Source organism: Mus pahari, chromosome 8 (assembly GCF_900095145.1).
Source record: "Mus pahari chromosome 8, PAHARI_EIJ_v1.1, whole genome shotgun sequence".
NCBI lineage: Eukaryota > Metazoa > Chordata > Mammalia > Rodentia > Muridae > Mus > Mus pahari.
The window spans coordinates 12,025,928-12,035,351 of record NC_034597.1 but is presented as its reverse complement, the minus strand read 5'-3'; the positions used below and the strand labels follow the sequence as shown (position 1 = coordinate 12,035,351).

General features: G+C 44.2%; 1 protein-coding gene across 5 annotated transcripts in view; it reads left to right on the top strand.

The window, feature by feature from the left end:
- Positions 1–9,424, top strand: part of Cfap70 (cilia and flagella associated protein 70) — a 57,918-nt gene that overhangs the window by 16,647 nt on the left and 31,847 nt on the right. For all 5 annotated transcript variants that reach the window (XM_021203848.1, XM_021203845.1, XM_021203847.1 and 2 more), the window contains 3 exons: positions 652–746; positions 4,924–5,023; positions 8,623–8,757. In XM_021203848.1, coding sequence (XP_021059507.1) covers positions 652–746; positions 4,924–5,023; positions 8,623–8,757 — 330 coding nt within the window. The remainder of the gene's footprint in view (positions 1–651; positions 747–4,923; positions 5,024–8,622; positions 8,758–9,424) is intronic.

The window sequence follows — 9,424 nt, the reverse complement described above, 5'->3', positions numbered from 1 at the left end:
AAAAAAAAAAAAAAAGGAAAGAAAGAAAGAAACAAAACAAACAAACAAACAAAGTGAAACTGAATCTCCACATTTGCCTAGGTTTGCCTTGAACTCATCTTCCTGCCTCAGCCTCCTCAGAACTAGGGTAACAGAGATGCACCTCTGTGTTCGGCCCCTGAAAATGATTTTAAGATGACGACAACAGTTTGTTGGGGTCGTTTCCTACTGTTGTGGCAAAATATTCTGATGCAAGCAACTCGGAGAGGAAGGGAATGTTCAGCTCACAGAATCCAGGATGCGGCTTGCCATGCCAGGGACGTTACAGGCGTCCTGAGAGAGCTGGTCACATCACATCTGTAGTCACAAGCAATAGATTCCTGCCCAGCTCCTTTCAAGACTCCACTAAAAATGAATAAGTGACACACTGTCACTCTTTAGGAAATCTTTTTTTTAAAGCTCCTCCATGATTTTAATGTACATTCTGAATTGAGAATCACTGACTGAGGTTATGTGCATAAACACTTGGCGTTCATCAGTGACTGCATCAGTAGGTTCTCTCATAGACCGAAGCAGTTAGTTGCAGTGGGCGTCATATACAAGAACGCCCACAGACTGACAGAATGCAACCGGCACACAGAGAAGAGAAACTTCCATCTTATTATTTAACAGGACAGGGAATTTAGGAACCAAGCCGAATGCTCGAAGAAGAGGATTGTCTGGGATTTGGAAAGTCGCTACTTCCTCCATCCTTTAGCCGTTGCAAGGTGGGAACAGCAAAGGACTGCCCCCAACCACCTGGGTCCCCAGGGGTCCGGGAGGGAAGCTCTTTCTTCAGGCTGTTCACATTTGCCTTAAGGCTGTTTGAAACTTTCTCTTCCACTCTGTCTGCATCAGCTTGACATTTTGTTTATCTGCTGATAGCAGAAGCCCTAGTGATGGAGACTTCGCCAAGGTGAGCATTTCTTTTCCACTCACATAAAATAATTCTAGAACTGATTGGTCAAGATTGCTAGAGCACGTGCTTGCGTGCGTGCGTGCCATGTGTCTCTGCAGTGCATGCTCTGTGTTCATGGGCAGCAGAGAGATGAGGCAGGAAGGCTATGGAGATGCGCAGCTGGTATTGGGTCAAACATCAGGAGTTGTTTGTTTTTAGTTTATTTAAGCACAGCATAATAAGAACTATTGTGAAGATCAGCTCAGTACCCACGTGCATAGCAAAGCATTACCTAAATCTCTTTGAGGAGCAAAGCAAGCTGCATACAGATCAAAGGTGACTACATTGAAACTGTTAAGTACCCATGACACCTTCCAGAAAGACAGGTTCCACAGATTGACTAAGGCAAACAAATTTACAAGAAGGGTCTAGTGCTGGCTCTGGATTTTGAAGAGGCCACTAGACTAGAAAACGTGTCCTTTCCAGCCTTCTGGCAGAAAGCACACTTTGCACTCCTTTCCTTGGAACGGCCTTGTGTGTGCTTAACACACCAGGTCCCCTTAGCGCATGCCCATGGGCACGAAGCCCTGTATGCCCCATGAGCTTGGCTGGAGAGCCGTCCCAGCAGTTAAGAGCACATGTTACTCTTCCAGAGGGCCCAGGTTTGATTCCTAGCATCCATATGGTAGCCCACAGCCATCTGTAACTCCAGTCCTGGGGAATACCAAGAGGCCATCTTCTGACCTCTGTGGACACTGGGCATGCATGTGGCATACATACATACATGCAAGCAAAACACTCAAACGTGCAAGGTTAAATCCAAAGGGATTGCTGGAGCCCTGGCTTGCCCCAGAAAGTGGTCGAAGGGAGTGCATGTGGGTTCATAAGCACATGTGCTGGTGGCTTAGATGTTATTAGGGGTTTTGTCTGCCCTGCCCCAAGAACCTTCCAGTAAACTAATAACCTCTGTCTGTATCTTATGGGTCATCTCTAGATGAAATTGATGCTAGAAAATACATCGTTTTAGCTGGATACATTGTCACCCAGCCCGAATCATCATATCACTAAGGAGAGACAGGAGGCTTGACACGCTACACATGACCATCTGTCTCTGCTACAGAGAGCTAGTTACGGTTGAGGAACCAAGGGTCGCCAGTGTGCCTGCCATCACAGACCTCAGCTCTGGCTTTTAAAAACATTGTTCCCCAGAATAGTGTAATACTTATTAATAATAATAAAAGAGTTGGACTGGTATTTCAGAGGTATTCTTCTGGTTCCCTACCTGGTCATGTTGATGGATTTGATTTTACTGAGGATAAACTGTTGCTCATATTAGTTTGAGCACTTACTCATCCACTAGATCACTTAAGAAGAAGGCAAGGTTTTAATTGTTTTAATTTATGAAATGTTTGGGTGTTTTCCTCGTGTTCTATGGATTTGAATCTGTGACTCGGTACTTCGTTTCTCTGAAACGTTTAGTGCTTCTTATCTGCTCATTAATGCACATGTACAGCTTTTCTCCACAGGTCAGGGCTGCTGGCTGGTTTTCTATCTGAGAAAAACCCCGTTATTTCTCCTTTGCAGGATAGTCGTAGTGAGCACAGCCAGGTTTTTGACTGGGTATGAAACCCACTAGTGAACATGTTTGGTGGGGTAACAACACAGTAGAACCTTCAGGAGTACAGGGCCTGCCTCGCATCCAGGGTCCATGGCTGGGGATAACTTGACCCCACAGACATCACGGATGACACTTGCTTCTGAGTTACCATGCCTTCAATTTCATCTGCATCAAATTTTGTGAAGCCCCACTTCCTCATGTGTGGGATCAGAGGACAACCTGTTGGGGTCTATTTTCTTCCACCATGAGGGCCCCACTGAACCACTGGCCCTCTTTAATGTTGGCATCTGGGTGTTATAGTTGAGGAAATAGGAATTCAAGGATTAGGGGTTTTGTGTGTGTGTGTGTGTGTGTGTGTATGTGTGTGTGTGTGTGTGGTTTGGCCCTGATCTGTTCAGGAGTCAGATGGAGTGAGTATTTATTGTAGCCATGCCACGGGCCGCTGGGTAATTTCCCTTGCCTGTCGTCTTTGGGCTAACCTAAGAGCACCTCTCAGGATGGGGCTCTGTTCTGCAGCTCTCAGCTAAAGTCTGTGCTTCTGCTGGAGCCCTGTTGCTGTGGCTGCAGGTTTGGGGGTGGGAATGGTTCTGTGTGTTTTAGTGGTTTTAAGTCCTTAGGCTGTTGTTCTCAGAAGGGTTCATAGTTCTTTTTGCCTCCTTCCCAAACTGGGCAGAGGTAGAATTGTGTAGCTGACTGTCTTCTCAGAACACAAAGCTCTGGTAGTTTCCCTTAAAGATCAAGCCTTTCTTACAAAGGACACTCCCAACTGTGGACACCTTCAATCCCAGCACTGGGGAGACAGGGGTAGAACTCAGTCTGTGAGTCTGAGGCCAGCCTGGTGTACAGAGCAAGTTCCAGGTGAGACCCTGCCTCAAACAAACCAACCCTGGTGAGCATTTCAAGCCGTTTACTTTCCATCCCTTCTTGAAGCAGGAGATTTTCTCCTGCGTGGCTCCTGCATTTAGAACAGGTATCACTTATATCTGGGTACCCTGGAATTTTTTTAACTCTTAGTCTCAAATAATTTATAAAAGCTGCAATTGATGGGTTCCCCCCCACCCCTGATACTGTACTGGCCTTAGCTATCAGTAAAGTGGATCTCAGCTCTGATCCACCTCTCCAAATTTCAGGTCACAATTTTCCCTTTACCTTAACTCTCTTGTGGAACTAAGGGGGAAAAGTTCAATTTTCAATTTGACCAGCTTTTTTTCTTGCTGTAAGTACAGCAAAGACACTTTATAGCTGTGTCTGAGCTGGAAGTCCACTCAACCACAGTAAAAATAAACATTTTTGCCAACTTTGGGGTAATTCACTAGACATGACACTTATAGTTCAAAGAATGCAAACATTTTTGTATCACTTACTTAGTGCTATGATAAAATGCTCACCCAGAGCATCTTCAGGAGGAAAAAAGGTTGATTTTGTTCATCATGGTGGGAAGTTAGGAGCTGAGACAGCGGATGGTGCCAGGGAGCAGAGGAAGGTGAAGGCTTATTCAGGTAGAGACCTCAGCTTTCCAAGTGCCACCAGCCACATTCTGTCAGTGTGGTTCTTCCTTGTCCAGTTAAACCTGTCTAGAAACATCCTAGGAAATACATCCAGGGTTGGTAAATGTAAGTCCTGCCAACTTGACGAGATTAACCATCACAGTCTTCTCTGTGTGTGCTTATTTAGACAGGGTCTCCCCATGTGCATGAGGCTAGGCTGACCAGAGTTTCCAGCTCTCCGACGTCTGTCGAGCAGGGCTAAGATTAAAGACACTTGCTCAGTACTGCCACCCACGTCAGACAGCTCGCAACTTGGAGGGGCTCCAGATCTAGGTCATCCAGTGCCACCCGCAGGCACCGAACTGACATGCACATAACCCAGACAGAGACACGCACATACACATGATTCAAAATTATATATATATCAGCAACGTAGCCAGGCATGGTGGTGGACATCTATAATTCAGGTTCTCAGGAACTTGTAGCAGAAGGGTTCTAAGTTTGAAACCAAACTGGCTATACTAGTGAGACCGTCTCACAAGCAAATATAAAGCCATCTGCCCTAATAAGACAGATATTCACTGCCTCTTTGTTCTTGTCTCTGTCTCTCTCATGCCTGCGCACGCACGCGCATACACACATGCACACACGTGCACACGCGCGCGCGCGCGCACACACACACACACACACACACATCACATGTATTCCATTACTTTCTAAGCAATAGATTTTATTTTTAGTACTTACTTTGAACTGAACCCAGGACTAGGCAAGCACTCACTTGACCAACTGAGCCATGTCCCCAGATCATTTTACTCATGATTTCCTAAAAACAGAAAAGCATTCCTTCTAAGCTCTACCATTTGCATTTGCAGACAGGGCTGATAGTTTTTAATTTGCAGTTTACAGAAGCGAATTGCTGATTGCCGACTCTGGCCTGTGGAGATCACAAGAGTGCCTTCGATCGTCATGCCGAAAGCCAAACCAGGCAAACTTGAGAAGGTAAACATGCGGATCCCTAAAATAAAATGGGTGTGGTGGCTTCTGCCTGTGGTTCCCAGCACTGGGAGACTGAGACAAGGATCATTTTCAATCCGGAGTTGGCGAGCAGCCTAGACAACAGAGAGAGCCTTCCCCTCAAGTTTTTAAAATTAGAAGTGACCTATCAAATCCTGTCTGTTATTCTGAGTCTCTGTGTCTCTCTGTGTCCAACCCAGTCTTAAGTGGCTATTTCCCCACATGCGACCCATTCGTGGGTCTTTGCCTAGGGCTTTCTTAGTGTATGTACTGATAGCTCCTTTCCCAGGATGATTGGCCACTGAAGTCCCCTGTTGCTCACAAATACTTGTTCAAGCCTTGTTTTCAGATACTTCCCCTGACCCTGTATTACAGTAATAGGTACCATAAGAAATACTCATTTTTATCTAGGTCAAAATGAATGATATAGTTCAATCTAGTTAACTTAGACTTACCTACAAAAGTTGTTAGGCTGATTGTTAAGTAATAGGATTCATAGATAAACCACGATTCTGGAAAGACAGGATTTTTGTGAGCCTGGAACATGTGCTGTATCATTTTTCCTATCTCTGTCTCACCCTTACTCCATGTGTGTAAATTCCGTGAGGGTAGGGGCCATTCAGTAGTCTACTTTTATAGTCTGTACAAACCTAGCATAGCACACAACTAATAGCAGGCCCTTATCAAGCATCTAAGTTATTTGATTTGGTTTTGAAAAGGCTTTTTTTCTGTAACAAAACTGTTACCACCATAACAAACGAAAGGCACCCCTATCCACTACTGGTCAGGGTGGAAACTCATCAGTCCTCATGGAAATCAGCATGGAGGTCCCTTAAAAACTAAAAATAGATCTCGCATGTCCTAACTGTACCACTTCTGAGTATTTGCCCAAATGACTCCAAGTCAACGCATCCCAGACATGCTGGCCCATCGTGTTTATTACTGCACAGTTCACAGCAGTACAGCTGTGGAACCAGCCCAGGTGTTCATCCACAGAGGAATGGCTTTAAAGATGTGAGATTCCCTTTTGGTACCATGATCATTTTAAATGGCAGTCTACTGAATGACCCCTACCCTCATGGAATTTATACACAAGGAGTAATAAAGAGACATATACAGGAAAAAAATGATACAGCACATGTTCCATGCTCATGAAACACTGTCTTTCCAGAATCGTGGTTTTTCTATGAATCCTATCACATTAACAAGCAGTCTAACACATCCTGTCAGTAAGTCTAAATTAACTAGATTGAACTATATTACTCATTTTCACCTAGATTAAAGTTATGTCTGTACATGTGACTTGAAAGTAGAAACAACACCAATTAGGGGACAAGAAGAACTAAAGGGAAGAAGGGGAGGGGGAGGGAGGGCTGTGTGCACACACATTTGTGACTGACCATGTCCTGATGTAACACAGTGCTGCATACTGTGAATGTATATAATGAGAATGGTTTGTGTTGTTTTGTTTATTTATTTATTTATTTATTTATTATTTTTGTTTTGTTTTCTCGAGACAGCGTTTTTCTTCTCTCTCTCTCTCTCTCTCTCTCTCTCTCTCTCTCTCTCTCTCTCTCTCTCTGGTTTTTTCGAGACAGCGTTTTTCTGTACAGCCCTGGCTGTCCTGGAACTCACTCTGTAGACCAGGCTGGCCTCGAACTCAGAAATCCGCCTGCCTCTGCCTCTCAAGTGCTGGGATTAAAGGTGTGTGCCACCACGCCTGGCTTATTTATTTTCATTTTACGTGCATTAGTGTCTTGCCTGCATGTATGTTTGTGTTAGGGTATCAGATCCCCTAGGACTGGAATGAGAGACAGTTGTGAGCGGTCATATGGGTGCTGGGAATTGAACCCAAGTCCTCTGGAAGAGCAGACAGTGCTCTTAACCACTGAGCCATCTCTCCTGCTGATTGTTGTTGCTGTTGTTTTGCTTTTGAGACACAATCTCTCTACATAGCCCTGGCTGTCCTGGAACTCACTATGTAGATCAGGCTAGCCTCAAACTCACAGAGATCCTCCTGCTTCTGTCTCTAGAGTGCTGGGATTCAAGGCATGTGACACCATGCCAACCCCTGAAAATCATTTGAAATGCTAGTTATGTGTGTAATGTGTGTGTGTATATATGAGTGTACGTGTGTGGGTGTACATGTGCATGTGAGTGCATGTGCACATGTGTGCACTAGTATGTTGAGGCCAGAGGTTGACACTACGTTTTCCTTGACGGCCACCCACCTTCTATGTTACAGCCAAGTCTCTTACCTTTAAGTCAGAGCTCCCCACTTGAGCTAGTCTAGCTAGTTGGCCTGCTCTGGGATCTCCTGTCCCAGCCTACCCAGCACCAGTGTTGGGATTCCAGTGGGTTGCTCCCCATGATCAGCATTTATGGGTGTGCTGGGATCCAGATTTCTGTCCTCACACTTGTGGGGCAACCACTGTGTCCCCTGAGCCACCCCCCAAAGAGTTTTTTTTTTTTAAAGAGATTTACTCATTTATTATATGTAAGTACACTGTAGCTCTCTTCAGACACCCCAGAAGAGGGTATCAGATCCCATTACAGATGGGTGTGAGCCACCATGGGGTTACTGGGATTTGAACTCAGGACCTCTGGAAGAACAGTTAAGAACAGTCAGTGCTCTTAACCGCTGAGCCATCTCTCCAGCCCCCGCCAAAGAGTTTTTAAATGAGGAAACCCTACTCTATCTTAAACAGAATAGTTATATCAGCATGTAACTATTTCCCTCTTTTATTACAATATATATTTGTTAACATCCTTTAGATATCAAAGCCATGAAATATTATGATGGAAACAAAGGATTTTTTTCATCTCGCATCTAACAGTTATTACAGTAGTCAAATTTAAAGAGATTACTTTTAAGCTTGGAATTGTTGCTTTCTCTAAAATTTGATTTTCCATTAACATATTTTATGGCAAAATGACATTAGAATGTGTTCGTTGGCAAGCACTTTATCTTTGCAGTGAAAGTTTGGATGGAATTGGGTCTTGCAAATACAAGGCAGCCTTGTTTGTGGTCCTTAGTCGGTGGCAGGAGTTGCTGACCAAGGAAAGTGCTCTTTGGAACCTGGATACAAAAAGAGACACTTTCTCAGCAAAGCATGTCCTGTCAGCTGAGGAAATATGCCAAAACATGCTGGTCAGAAGCCATAATAAAGCTCTGGAAGGTTCTGCTTCTGTTACAGAACTCTAAAATACAGTCTGAGCCAGGCCATTTGATTATCTTAAATTCTGTTATCTTTGTTTACAAAATTTTACTTTTCTCCTAAGAAGTGATCTGCTGAAATGGACTTTTTGGTTGAGTATTTATAGTATCAATTCAGTCGAATATGTGTTGACTTGACTACGGCCTTTACCTCATTAACCCTGCTAATGTGCTTTACCTCAGTAGTTGTTAAACCCACTCTGGAAATGACACCAGGTCCCAAAGTGTCTGTCACTGAGCAAAGATACACAACTACTTGCTTAACAGAGCTTGTTTCTAGAACAAATCTTAGATCTCTGAGTCTGTATTTTACACCATATGCCCCTCTGCTCTGTAGCTGTAACAACTCTTGCTCATATTTCCTTAGATCGATGACGAAAACCAGCTTTCCTTTCATGGTGTGGCTTACGTCAACATGGTCCCGCTCCTGTATCCAGGAGTGAAGAAGATAAGAGGGGCTTTTCATGTGTACCCCTACCTGGATGGGACAGTCTTTGAAAAGGTGAGAAGTTGCATAATCATAATTTATCGTCATATGTGTATTTGATTGTGTCTTTAGCACTCAGGTCTTAGCAGTGACATCTAGAAGCACTTAGTATATGGCATTCCCCACTGTGCACTGTAAAGAGAGGTCTCTCTCATTAAGGCTGAGAGAAGCATTTGTCTTTGGGTTATAGACATACATGTTCTGACGTCATTTCAGTGCTATGTCAATTTAGTTCCTTTATGACCTCCCCAGGCACTGGTTGCTAACTGCGCTTTTAATATAGACAGGACTTCTTGTATGTAGCTCAGGCTGTTCTTGAACTTGCAACTTTTCTGCCTCTGCCTCCCAAGTGCTTGGGATTATAGGTCATGCCCATGTTTTGTTTTTGTATTTTTTGTTTGTTTGTTTTAGTTTTGTTTGTTTTTTTTTTGTTTTTTGTTTTTGTTTTTGGAGACAGAGTCCCACTGTGCCATCCTGGCTGTCCTGGAACTTGATTGAACTGGCTTCAAACTTAGAGATGGCTAAGTTTGGCTGCTTCCAAACTTCTGGAACTAAAGGTGTATATCACCAGAGCACACTATGAGGAGGAGGAGGAGGAAGAGGAAGAGGAAGAGGAGGAGGAAGAGGAGGAAGAGGAGGAGGAGGAAGAGGAGGAGGAGGAGGAAGAGGAGGAGGAGGAGGA